The sequence below is a fragment of the Pygocentrus nattereri genome, chromosome 24 (assembly GCF_015220715.1).
Source record: "Pygocentrus nattereri isolate fPygNat1 chromosome 24, fPygNat1.pri, whole genome shotgun sequence".
Taxonomy (NCBI): domain Eukaryota; kingdom Metazoa; phylum Chordata; class Actinopteri; order Characiformes; family Serrasalmidae; genus Pygocentrus; species Pygocentrus nattereri.
The window spans coordinates 7,549,630-7,564,002 of NC_051234.1; the positions used below are offsets into that span (position 1 = coordinate 7,549,630).

General features: G+C 39.7%; 1 protein-coding gene across 1 annotated transcript in view; it reads left to right on the forward strand.

The window, feature by feature from the left end:
- The window catches only part of LOC119262339, a 63,070-nt gene extending 49,165 nt beyond the window's left edge, over nt 1-13,905 (forward strand). Inside the window, exons 3-4 of the mRNA XM_037533786.1 lie at nt 12,979-13,150; nt 13,192-13,905. Of these exons, the coding sequence (XP_037389683.1) occupies nt 12,979-13,150; nt 13,192-13,761 (742 nt within the window). The 3' untranslated portion in view covers nt 13,762-13,905. The remainder of the gene's footprint in view (nt 1-12,978; nt 13,151-13,191) is intronic.
- The last annotated feature ends 468 nt before the right edge of the window (nt 13,906-14,373 follow it).

Genomic DNA, 14,373 nt, shown 5'->3' on the forward strand with positions numbered 1-14,373 from the left:
TTTCGCCCAGAGTGGGGAGGAGGGGGGAGGGGCAGAGCGCGAGAGAGCGAGCAGAGCAGCGGTGGGGGGAGGGGGTGGGGGGAGGGGAGAGAGCGCAGGGAGAGCAGAGCAGGTCAGCAGTGGGGGGAGGGGAGGGCATGGTGCTGGTGTTGGTTGAGAGGTGGTCCTGCAGTCCTGTAGTTCTGAGCACTTTCTGCAGCAGATCAGACAAACAGAACAACATGCTGAGATGTTTTACTGGGGAGCCCTTACATGTTTTAATCAGCTAGTAATTGTGTGAATCTAGTGCCTTTCCTGCACTGCAGGGCTGAAATCAGCTGTTTTTCTTAAAAACGTAGTTTCTGTACATCAGAGTCTCCAGTTTTCTAGAGCTGAAAGAACAAGAGCAGTTAAATTCTGCATGTTGCAGTACTTTTGATTGGCTGTAATAAAACTTAAATCTCAATCTTTAAACCTACTGTTTGCTTTCTCACAGAGAAGTAACGAGTAGGAAAATTTAAGGGAACCCAGGCTGTTAATACTTGCAACAGTGTACATATCCAATACTATTAAAATACTATTATGCATATTACAGTGCTATTAAATTATTATATATAAACAAGAAAGAAATGTTTATTATAAAAGAATATGGCAAATAGGCAAAGTTCCTGTATGACTAGGCCCTCATTGTCACACTGTGATGTCATGTGGTTGCATTGAGATCAGTCCTGTGGTAAATAAGACAATCAACAAGTTTGTCTCCTGAGTAATATCACGTTCTAGCTAAAGTGGGAAAGATATGATATATTGGAGGTAAATGAGAATATTAGCTTCCTGTTCCTCGCTTAGTGGACGAGAGAGAGCATCTATTTGATGTGGAAAACAATAATGGCACACAGTTTCCAAGAGTAACACCAAAGAGAGTCAGCCACCATCCCCGTTAGAACCTGTTCTATCTACTTGTTCCTCAGCAAGTGATCAGGTGACTTTTGGTCATTGACAGGTGTTCCTTAGATATGAAAACAGCCAACTTTGATACGTGTAGCTTTACGATATATAGAATTAGAAAATGAAAGGGCAAAAGTATATCGTGAGCAAGTTTGGAAGTTCCAGAACATCATATTTTGTCAGTTATGTTTAATGTATGTGATGACTTCACGGAGTCCCCACAATGCAGGCTTTGGTTAAATATGTGTAAATGAGAGAGATGTTGGGAAAATACTCTCAGCTAGGATAGTGTCCCCACAAGTCACATGGTCACAAAATGTGTTAAGCGTCCTCACAAAGAATGTTTAGGCCTTAATGTGTGTAAGCAGTGAGGAAACATTACATTTGCATATCTCAGTGCATGTTTTGAGTTTTACAAAGTTGTAACATGTCTTCTGCTTTATGTTTGGTCCAATGTAATAGAAGTGTTATGTGTATATGAAGTCTGTCTTTGAATTTCTTGGTTAATTTCTCAATGTACCATATTTGAACAGGTCAGGGAGGACACAGTTTCCAAGAGTAACATCAAAGAGAGTCAGCCACCATCCCCGTCAGAACCTGTTCTATCTACTTGTTCCTCAGCAAGTGATCAGGTAAGCCTCTTTTGGTCATTGACAGGTGTTCCTTAGATGTGAAAACAGCCAACTTTGATACATGTTGCTTTACGATATATAGAATTAGAAAATGAAAGGGCAAAAGTATGTCGTGAGCAAGTTTGGAAGTTCCAGAACGTCATATTTTGTCAGTTATGTTTAATGTATGTGATGACTTTACGGAGTCCCCACAATGCAGGCTTTGGTTAAATATGTGTAAATGAGAGAGATGTTGGGAAAATACTGTTAGCTAGCCTAGTGTCCCCACAAGTCACATGGTCACAAAATGTGTTAAGCGTCCTCACAAAGAATGTTTAGGCCTTAATGTGTGTAAGCAGTGAGGAAACACTACATTTGCATATCTCAGTGCATGTTTGAGTTTTGCAAAGTTGTAACATGTCTTCTGCTTTATGTTTGGTCCAATGTAATAGAAGTGTTATGTGTATATGAAGTCTGTCTTTGAATTTCTTGGTTAATTTCTCAATGTACCATATTTGAACAAATCAGGGAGGACACAGTTTCCAAGAGTAACATCAAAGAGAATCAGCCACCATCCCCGTCAGAACCTGTTCTATCTACTTGTTCCTCAGCAAGTGATCAGGTAAGCCTCTTTTGGTCATTGACAGGTATTCCTTAGATATGAAAATAGCCAACTTTGATACGTGTAGCTTTATGATATATAGAATTAGAAAATGAAAGGGCAAAAGTATATCGTGAGCAAGTTTGGAAGTTCCAGAACATCATATTTTGTCAGTTATGTTTGTTGTATGTGATGACTTCACGGAGTCCCCACGATGCAGGCTTTGGTTAAATATGTGTAAATGAGAGAGATGTTGGGAAAATACTCTCAGCCAGGATAGTGTCCCCACAAGTCACATGGTCACAAAATGTGTTAAGCGTCCTCACAAAGAATGTTTAGGCCTTAATGTGTGTAAGCAGTGAGGAAACACTACATTTGCATATCTCAGTGCATGTTTGAGTTTTGCAAAGTTGTAACATGTCTTCTGCTTTATGTTTGGTCCAATGTAATAGAAGTGTTATGTATATAGGAAGTCTGTCTTTGAATTGTGTCCTGGTCACAAAATGTGTTAAGCGTCCTCACAAAGAATGTTTAGGCCTTAATGTGCATAAGCACTTTGAGTGACAGATGTAAGCATTATAAAGCCTGTCTAAATGTCCGATTTTAATGTTGAAATCTTTTACCTCAGTCTGTAAGTTTTAGAATTCAGTTTCTTAATCTTGTTTACTGTTTGTAAATACATTTTTTATGTAATTAAGGACCAATTTTATTCCAACCAAAGATGAAAATCCAGCAGATAATCCAGGTCAATGTCTGGAGCTGAAGATTTCTGATTTGTCTCATTGTGATTCTAAAGTGTCAATATTTTTATACATAAACAGAGAACTTATCTTTAAATTACGTAGCATTTCTTGTACTTTGGTCACACTTGCTGTCTATTTGTACCATATATTTACAGAGGACTGGAAAGAACACAATATCAGAAAACAGTGCTCAAGAGAACTATCAGCTGTTGCAATCAGGACCTGTTCTGTTTGCTTGTTCCTTAGCAAGTGATCAAGTAAGTCTCTTGTGGTCATTCCCAAGTGTTTCTTAGATCTGAAAATTGCCAACAAGGTTGAAATTGAATTTAGCATCTTTACAGTATATGTAGAATTAGAAAATCAAAGGGGAAAAGTATATCTTGAGCTGTGATAATTAGACGGTCATAAAGTGTGTTAGGTGTCCTCAAAGTATTTTTGACCTTGAATTCATTTTTTTTTTAATTTTTGTATTCACTGTTGTTGAATGGAACTATTGATGTACCTCATTAATGTAAGCTTGTCACAGTTATTACATAAACGCTAAATTTATTTGACATGATCACAATTATGTAAGTCATTAGATTTCACAGTCATTGTTACAAAAAGCAGAATTTGAACTGGGTGCATTGTGGTGAGGAAATAAATATACTTGATGACATTATGAGGCTTATGAAAACAGTTATGACTTAGAGTGAGTAATGTTTGTTTTGGTTAACAGTGCAGCTAGTTCTAAAGTTTTTAGCATGTATGATGGCAAAATTCGTTTTGATGATTTAGTTCTTTGTGGGAAAAACTCTACTCATAATTCTTTTCATAACTTATTAATCTGTAGACACTTGTGAGTATGTATATGCACACAACAGTGTAGTTTATTATTTAGCTACTAAGCAAACACAGGTTAATCAGCTAATTCAGCTACTTTTGGCTTGCATACAGTGAACAATTAAATCATTAATCACTATTATTTGTATGACAAAAGTGATCATGACGGGCCAAGATTTAACCACCTACTTTCTGAAAATCTGTTTAAAGTATGGAGTTGAAGCCTTTTGATTGTTCTCATTCTTGTCTAAAGGATAATATTCTTAAAGGGGTTTTTGTTCAATTGCATAGCATCTCTTCAGTTGTGTACTAATTCATGATTTTGTAAAATTGTACCATATATTTGCAGAGGTCTAAGAAGGACACAATTTCAGAGAGCAGTGCTCAAGAGGACTGTCTGCCATTGCAGTCCAGACCTGCTCTGTCTGCATGTTCCTCAGCAAGTGATAAGGTAAGTCTCTTGTGGTTATTCACAAGTGTTTGTTAGGCATGAAAATCACCAACTCTGAATTTTCTACAAGTGCTTCTTAGGGCACAGTACAGATTTTGCTTACTTTAAGGTCATTTTCATACTTGACTAACTTGTGTGTGTATAATTGTCAGCCTAAGTTATATACTCAATACTGAAATTGTGTAGGATTTTAAGCATACCTTGGGCTTTGCAAAGTATGTTTTATCATTATCTCACATTTTAATTCTAAAATATATAATATTACAGATGACAGAGTAGGACACAGTTTTGCTGTTTTGTCAAAGAGAATCATTAGCCACTGTCATAGTCAAGACTCCTTCTTGCTACCTGTTCTACCTATTCATGTTCAAGTCTCTCGTAGTCATGTACATTTGAACTTTACAGATGAGAAATTCCAATCCTGAGAAGATTGCATGGGTCACCCCTATGTCTCGTCAGTCAGAGCCTCTGAAGGATCACAGCAACAACAGCAGTTCTGGGCAGGTACATTTCTTTAAAAGTCATTAGTTTTTAAAAGCTTTCTGAAGTTGTAATCAGGACATGGGCTCAGCTGAACTTTTGAATGACAAGAAGTTTCTAATTACAGTATAGCACACTAACAATTCAGAATGAATGAACTTTCATACAATTCTGAGAAGAAATGTTAGAACGTAATATAGGCTCTCATATCAATGCACCTTCCCAGTCTTAGTTGCACAAATGTAACAGGCTGAAGTTAAATCATTCCATACAGTATTAAATCTACCGACAATTTAACTATGTTATGAGCATGCTTCTTTTTTACATTGATTTAACTCTGCAACTCCCTCAACAATGTTGTATGTTTTTCTTCTTTTATTGAAGAGTTCTTCGTCTGGAAATACTGATGACGAGCATGCGCGTGTACCTAAATTAAGAAGGACTAGAAGTATTCTAGTAAGTATTTCATATTCATTCCAATGCAGATAAGTTTCATTAGAATATTAATTCATAGCTTAAAATTTCAATTAATTTATGGGCATGTGCCAGTATAATGTATATGCAGTATATTGCAATGTTAAAGACACACAGTAACGCTATTGTGAACTTCAAAACATTAAAAAAGCTGCAGGCCATAGACACACAACAGCCATTATTTAACAAACTCTCACTGCCACTGCAATGTCGTGCTATGAGCACATGTTAAGGTTATTACACACCAAGCAAGATGAGGGGAAAAAATTCACAATATTCAGATGTAGTCAGCAATTTATTATTATTATTAAAAATTTATTTTTGTTATATCTTCTAATTTCTATGGCAAACTGTGACATAATATAGGATGTTTATCACAATCTGGAATCGTGAAAGGAGAAGTTTTTAACATTTCAGCAGTTAAAATAGAGCTTCATGAAATATTTCGCACACCTCATATCTCCATCAATCTGTGCAAATAAGGTAAAGTAAATGCTCTTTACAGAAAGGGGTAAAAGTTTTGATCTTTAGTTGACTTAATATGATATCTCAGTGGAATTTATGTCTGGGTATTGACTAAGGGGCATTCCATATCTAATTTTCATTTTCTTTAGACGTAAGTATGCTTGATTTTGTATTTTCACCTGTTCTGTTGCTCTTTGATCAAATTGAACACCAGGTTTACTTCTAAACTGATTGGGCTGATATCCTCCTGTGAAATTCTCAAATACACCACTGAATTCCTTTTTGCCAATGCCTCTTGCAGTGAGCCAAGTCATGCCCATACTTTGACACTAGAATCACTGAGACTGAACATGGGTATGATGTTCATTCTGCAGAATGTAGTGACTGTTTTACTAGACATCCTAGATCTTCCATAATTTGTACGTCAGGTAGTATGGCACAAAACTAGAAACAAATTCACAGCTCTTTTCAGAATTGTGTAATTTTATTCTTGTAAAATATTTCTTTGTATATGCATAATAGTTTGGGGCCATCTCCAAACTATTCCCACGAGGTTGGGAGCATGAAACTGTCCAAAATCTTTTGGTCTGCTAAAAGCATTAAGAGTTCCTTTCACTGGAACTAAGGGGCTGAGCCCAACTCCTGAAAACAACCCCACACCACCACTGCCTTTGACGCTTTGCACCACTGCCTTTGACGCTTTGCATTGCACTTGGTGATGTAAGGCTTGGATGCAGCTGCTCGGCCATGGAAACCCATTCCATGAAGCTCTATACGCTGTTCTTGAGCTGATCTGAAGGCCACATGAAGTTTGGAGGTCTGTAGTGATTGACTCTGAAGAAAGTCGGTGACCTCTGCGCACTATGCCCCTCAGCATCCGCTGACCCCGCTCTGTCGTTTTACGTGGCTGACCACTTTGTAGCTGAGTTGCTGTCGTTCCCAGTCGCTTCCACTTTGTTATAATCCCACTGACAGTTGACTGTGGAATATTTAGTAGTGAGGAAATTTCATGACTGGACTTGCTGCACAGGTGGCGTCCGATCACGGCACCACGCTGGAATTCACTGAGCTCCTGAGAGCGACCCATTCTTTCACTAATGTCTGTAGAAGCAGTCTGCAGGACTAGGGGCTCGGCTTTATACACCTGTGGCCATGGAAGTGATTGGAATACCTGAATTCAATGATTTGGATGGGTGACTGAATAATTTTGGCAATATGGTGTATATTATATTGGAATCCCAATTCAGTAGTCATGTGTCTTTCAGCAATCCATGAAAAAAGTAAATATTCAGAAAATCATGCAGGAGACAAATACTTGTCATATAGGCTTGGTTTATGAATTTGCCTTTTAATTTCTGATGTTCTGATGCATTTCAAAAATTACCCTTGTAATATTGATTTTTAGATGAGAGGGTTTGTTCCTGAAGATTCAGATGAGCTATTTGATTCTACTTTAGACAGTGGAGAGGAGTACGTCCTTGACTCTAGAGATGAAGGGAACAAAAGTAGTTCAGAGAGTAGTACCTCCCGTAAACCAGTGAAATGGAGGTGTCTGTCTTCTGTGGATGAAGCTACCCCCTCTAATCTTGTCCCTCATAGCACATCTTCAGGTGTCATGGGTGTTACAGAGAGAAGCAACCTTGAAGTTATGGATCTAAATAAAAGTCCTGAAGTGATAGAGAATGATGGAGTCTGCAGCAGTTCTGAGCCTGTTAGGACCACATACCTTATCATTATCAAGTACAGATATCTGATAAAGTGGCCGATAGGTGTACACAGCAACACTGCTGTGCCTGTTGCATTGGCATAGGTCAGGGTCACTGGTATGACAAGTAAAATGAAACGGTTGGTATGAAAGCTATGCTGAAAAAAATTCTCTCTTAAAACTGTAGCTGTGGAAACAAAACTCACTAAGCAGCAACAATGGCAGAGCCAGGCAGAACACCTTATTTCACTGTATTTCCTACCTGATTACATGTCATCAGAAAAACAGGAACATCTTCTAAATTATCTGTCTTTTACATTTTTGCACTGAATTAATTAAAGGAATAGTGTAATCTAGTGTAAATAAAATTGTCATTCAACACAAAATAAAGATATGAAGTTAAATCGCCTAAACCTCATGTTTTAGTGACCACAGTAAACAGATTTTATATTATTTTTTGCCACTGGTCATTGCTTAAACGGACTATATGACACATTTAATTGTTTTTTTTTTTTTTCTTGAGGTCTACTTATTACTTGAGTGGTCAAAATCATTTCTACATGACCATTTCCCAACCCAGCCTCTTTCTTTTAAACAAAATTAAACAGGTTTTTGTTTCTATGTCTCTAAGATTGAAATATGATCAGTTATCTCTGTTCAGATTAGATTGTGCTTTGCACCTCATTCAGAAGTGAAAGACTTTTTAGAACCTCAGTGTAAATAGGCAGTAAGCTGAATAGGTTGGTTCCTGTGATGCAGAACCTGAATTCAAAACTGGCTGTTCTTGCAGCATAGTTTCCATATATTATGGAGCCCTGGAGGGGACGGAGGAAAAAAAATAAACTTGAGAGAACATTTTGCAGTTCGTACACACGTTTTTCTTTTATTTGTGGTTACGATTTCTTAAATTGTTCCCTCATTTCTTTTAATCGTGGTCATGTTTTCTTTTTAACTCAACATGCGTTATTTGGTTTTTTGATTTGTGCACAAAGTAATGTAATAGACACAAGCTGCTAATATGTCCCTGAGACTGTCTGACTGGTTTTTATATGTTAGAGTGATGAGATAATGAACAGAAATGCTCATTAGGTCTGATTGTGATTTGGGTAGTTAAGGAAAAGTGTAAGTGTTGAGGAAAGTGTAGTTCTCCTTCACAGCAAATGGCCCACGGTGTTTCTGCTCCTGCATCAAGCTGCAGTGTTAGAGACCATCAAACAATTACAGGACAAAATAATCAGCATTTCATTTCATTTACATCTAATCCATAGATCTATTAATCTCTCTCACCATTTGACCTCATCCCACATGAACGTTTCTGTGTGTGTTTGAGTTTGTTGAAATGACTCTGATCGTTTCTTCCTGTAATTGTGTGATGATCTCTAACACCACAGCTTGACTTTTCAAGCAACGTGTGAGCTACAGTTAGTAATGGTACACATATGTAATGCATCTGTATAGTATGATTACTGATAAAATGGCCAGACAGTGTTAATACCGGGTACTAAACTGGCAGATCATTTTAAAGCCACAAATTGTCAGAAAATTGATTTTTAACACTCCTAGTATACTTTGTTCTTTTGCTGTTGTTTGTCTTATTAACTTTTGTGAGTGATGATTATCAGCGGTTCTTATGCTTGCATCTGAAGTTTTAAATACCAATGTAATGTCCACACAAAATAATTTTAATAATTTCTTGTGAGAGTTCAACAACATGATTGAAACAGTTCAACAAATTCACTATTTACTTAATCACTGTTCTGTGTTTTCCTTTATAATAATATTTATTTCTCATACTTAGGTAAAACACATGCACAGAAAAGAAGAAAAGCTTGGGAAGTGATTGAGATCCAGGCCGTGGAAACACACCTGAAAAACTTTATCAGTTCATGCCGTGTCCCAGGGAAGCTACCTTGCGAACAGTGCAAAAGAGCTGAGCCTTCAGCGCTTAAAAACAGAGATTGGCAGAGTGTCAAATTCTATGTTCACAATTGCGTTGTGGCTTACAAGAGAGATTTGAGCCACAATTTGTATTTTTTTTTTGTTTATTTCATTTGAAAAACATGTAAATACACTGATAAGGCATAACATTCTGACCACCTGCTCGTTTCTACACACTGTCCACTTTATCAGCTCCACTTACTGTATAGCTGCACTCTGTAGTTCTACAGTTACAGACTGTAGTCCATCTGTTTCTCTGATATTCTGTTACCCTGTTCTTCAGTGGTCAGGACCCCCATGGACCCTCACAGAGCAGGTACTATTTGGGTGGTGGGTCATTCTCAGCACTGCAGTAACACTGACGTGGTGGTGTTGTGTTAGTGTGTGTTGTGCTGGTCTGAGTGGATCAGACACAGAAGCGCTGCTGGAGTTTTTAAACACCTCAGTATCACTGCTGGACTGAGAATAGTCCACCAACCAAAAATATCCAGCCAACAGCGTCCTGTGGGCAGCACCCTGTGGGCAGCATCCTGTGGGCAGCGTCCTGTGACCACTGATGAAGGACTAGAGGATGACCAACACAAACTGTGCAGCAGCAGATGAGCTGTCGTCTCTGACTTTACATCTACAAGGTGGACCGACAAGGTAGGAGTGTCTAATAGAGTGGACAGTGAGTAGACACAGTGTTTAGGGGGCTAACAAAGTAGCAGAGAAACAGATGGACTACAGTCTGTAACTGTAGAACTACAAAGTGCAGCTATACAGTAAGTGGAGCTGATAAAATGGACAATGAGCATAGAAACAAGGAGGTGGTCAGAATGTTATATCTGATTGGTGTATACGTGTAAGAGCTGACTTTTCCAAATAAAAAATAAAAAGGTTTTGGCACACTGTTCACAATCGCATTGTTGCTTTCATGTGTTCTAAATTTAAAAGGACAAAAATAAGTTCAAGTTTTGTAGGGCAGTGAAAATGGTATATGGGCATGTAGTAGTTCTTTGTCCATTGAAGCTAAAAACTGTCTAAAGCGCTCTAGACTAAATCACAGTGCTGTAGACTAGGATTGTGTTATGTGAATACAAAATACATTTATTTGACTGGAAAAAAAAGGAATAATTTGTTAAACCAAGATGGCTGTCTTGTGTATGCACTTAAAGAAACTACAAATATTTTGAGTTACATTTGGAGTTTAATGATTTTAAATGTCCCCCTGATGTTATTTAACTGATATGTGTGTATGCAAATTCGGTCCCAAGTACCGTCCTCAGGAAGTTATAATAATCACAGAATTTCTGTGTTATGCAAATTTAGTCCCAAGTCCCCATTTGGCAGAATCAGAACACACTGGGAAACTTACTTGGTTAAATCAAAAATCTGAGATGATCTTGGTGTTTCTTAATTTTAATTATACTTGCATGATTTTTTTCATGTCTGTAGGACCACGGGAAAGTGGTGTCCCCGAATAGCATGTCCCTGACTGGTGTCCCCCTTAAGAGATAATTACAAGTATAGGTGTGTGCGTGTGTGTATAATGTATACTGACAACAAGTAATAAATGAGAGAGATAGAGAAAGAGTGGGAGGGCTATAAAATAACAGAAATACAGGGCCTGGCTTAGAACATGTTTATGCACAAACATTAAGCTCCTCACAACATCCTTCACATTTTACTCGATTTATTTATACTTTATATATACTATTGATTTTACCTGCGTAAGGACACGGGCACAGCACACTTATTGACCCTTAAACACTCACTGTAACTTTAAAACTCATGAGCTGTCCTCTGCATTTTAGACCAAATGTACTGCACATGTTTCTGCTTTTCTAATGCACTGCAACAGAAATAACTGATTAAACTGGTTTGTTCATACGCACATGTCTGTGTGTGTGTGTGTGTGTGTGTGTGTGTGTGTGTGTGTGTGTGTGTGTGTATGATTGCTATCTGCCTGTCTGTGAGTAAACTAAAAAATGCATTATTGCATCAATACAGTCATACGTCAGGGACTCCACACACCAACGGCAGCGCAAACAGCTAATAAATTGCGCGTCCTGTAATTGTCCTGAAACAAAACGGTAAATATCTCATGCATTTACATTTAGATTGGAGAATATTTCAGCACTATCCGTCTTTATAGGTGCAAGGCTGTGAGCTTTGTTTAAATGTGAAGGTTCTGCCAGAAAATCCATAGGCATCAAGCTGCCTTCTCAGCCTTCCACATAAGCTCAGTGGGTTATTAGTCTGTGTGGGTGTTTGTATGTAGAAGAATGGATTTTGTCATAAATATCAATCAGCAACAATTGTATATGCATTGTAAAAGCCACACTCTGAAAGATTCTCTTTAATCCATTAGTGAATGTATTCTACCACACGCTGCGTTTATGAGATCCCAGCAGCAATATAAGGACCTAATGTTTCATAGATATTACAATAAAGGATGTGAAAGAGAAAATATACTACAGAAAAAAAGTTATTTTCATAAGGGAAAGTATTTTACATGAAGAAAACACAGTCCTTTGTGCAAACGACTAATTCATTTTTTGTAGTGAAAGGAAGTAAACACAACCAGTGCAGCTAATAATAATAATAAGTAATAATAAGTGATACTTTTTTGATCCCACAACCGGGGAAATTCCACCTCTGCATTTAACCCATCCATGATGTGAAACACCACATACACACTAGTGAACACACACACACTAGGGGGCAGTGAGCACACTTGCCCGGAGCGGTGGGCAGCCCTATCCACGGCGCCCGGGGAGCAGTTGGGGGTTAGGTGTCTTGCTCAAGGATACCTCGGTCATGGACTGTCAGCCCTGGGGATCGAACCGGCAACCTTCCGGTCACAGGGCCAGGTCCCTAACCTCCAGCCTACGACTGAAGTGTCTCTAATAACTGTGTAATTACACATGCATAACATCTGCAACAACACTAACAACTGCTAATTCAACCAATGTTACAGATGGATTACAGAAGTAAAGCCTATGTAATTACATGTGTATCAATATCAGTTTAGCCTCATGTAATTACACAAGTGTGCCTTTTCGATACACTACAGATCAGAAGTGTTTTCCAGCAGGTAAAGGAAGTGTGTTTTACATAATATTACATTTGTTTTACATAATTACTGTGTAATAACATTATACCTATATAACAACTCCACAGGAACTTTCCTGTGGTGCAGTGTTAAAGTTACACTTAAAAATATGTGGACAATTCCTGTGTAGTTGTTATGTAGATGCTGTGTAATAACAGAGTGGTAATATAGACATTCCTTTGGAGATCATGCAACACATTTCATTTAATGTTTGACCATTTGATGTGCTTGTTTTGTGGATATTAAGTGGACATTGAGTGGATATTCTCTACCTGGGAAATGCCAATGGATGCCACACAACCCCAAAGCTGACTAAACCCCCATGCTTAACAGTTGGCACGGTGTTCTTATCATCAGATGACAGGTCAGGTCACAGGTCACAGGTCACAGGACAGTCTACCTACTGTTTGTATTAGCTCGCGCTATTGGATTTATTTTAAACGTTAATTCGAGTTTTAAAATCTGTTAACTCTTAAATTGTGTTTTAAACTTCCTCGAAACTTATAAAGTCCTTCAGTTTATTAGTAACTCCGTGTTTCTAACCCGCTTCTCTTCTGTGTTTACTCCGAGGAAAATGGCGACCATGGAGGACCGCGCTCTCCAGACGCTCTCCGAGGAGCTCGCCCGGCTGGACCGGCAGATCCAGGCCTTGTTGGTGAAGCAGTCGGAGCTCCATCGGGCGAAGTCGAGGCTGGAGGAAGCCCGTGACGCCTCATTCGCCGTCTCTTCCCCGGGGCTACCGGCTGGGCGGACCGCGGCGGTCTGCAACTTCACCCCCGCGCCGGGGAGGGGTTGGGAGCGGCAGCGCGGCCGAGGCAAGCGGGTCTCCCCCCTACCTTCTCAGCCGGATTTTGCGTCCGTAAACCGTTTCGAGGTCCTCAGCTCGTCGCCCTCGCCTCCTCCTCCTCCCCCAGCCCCGAGGAAAATAGATAAGGGGAGTGTTCTCATTGTTGGGGATTCTATTGTTCGCTATTTAAAGGTGTCAAAGGCTAAAGCTAAGGCTAAAGCTAATGCAACGGTGGCATGTTTTCCAGGTGCTCGTGTCCTGGACGTCGCCCGGCGGCTTCCTGCGGTGCTCTGGCACCGTGGGGATCCTGGCACCGTTGTAGTCCATGTGGGGACGAACGACACGTCCGCCCGGCGCAGTGAGGTCCTGAAGGAGCACTACCGGAGACTTCTGGACACCGCTCGCCAGCGGACCGACGCCAGGATCATCGTCTCCGGACCCCTGCCCACCTACCGCCGCGGGAGCCTGAAGTTCAGCCGCCTCTACGCACTCCACTGCTGGCTGCGGGAGTGGTGCCCTACCATCGGCGTGGACTTCGTGGACAACTGGGAGAGCTTTCGGGAGCGACCGTCCCTCTTCCACCGCGACGGGCTTCATCCCAGTCCCCTGGGATCCACCGTCCTCTCTGGAAACATTGAGGCGGTGCTACGCCGGGACTGACTGCCTGTATTCAGTCATACCGGGCAGGTTAGTGGGCTTAATAATAGTCCATTTAGTGAGAAATACTGCTCTAATTATTTACCCTACCACTTTTCTGATTACACTACTGGAAATAATATTTCTGTGTCACTTTCTCAGAACAGTGTAATTGAACCTTCTAAGATTGAGACTGTGTCTGTCCCCCGTGTAACGCGAAATCGGAATAATCAGAAAATCTGTTTTAACAATCTAATTAGAATTAAAACAAACGTATCCGTCTCTCAGAGTACTAGCAACGTCCGTATTAAAATAGGGCTTCTAAATATAAGATCGCTAGCACCTAAATCAGTTATTGTAAATGAAATTATTACTGATAATCAGCTTACTGCACTATGTCTCTGTGAAACCTGGGTTAAACCTGACGAATACATTGCTCTAAATGAATCCACTCCCCCAGGCTTTAGCTATTATAGTTACCCACGCAGGTCCGGTCGTGGTGGTGGGGTAGCCACAATATATGATTTAGTTCTAGGTGTAACTCAGAAATCAGGGTTTGATACTAAGTCGTTCGAAGTTCTTAGTCTTAAAGTAGCAGGTCCGTCTCCTGCTTCCAAAACTCAGCATTCGTTTCTA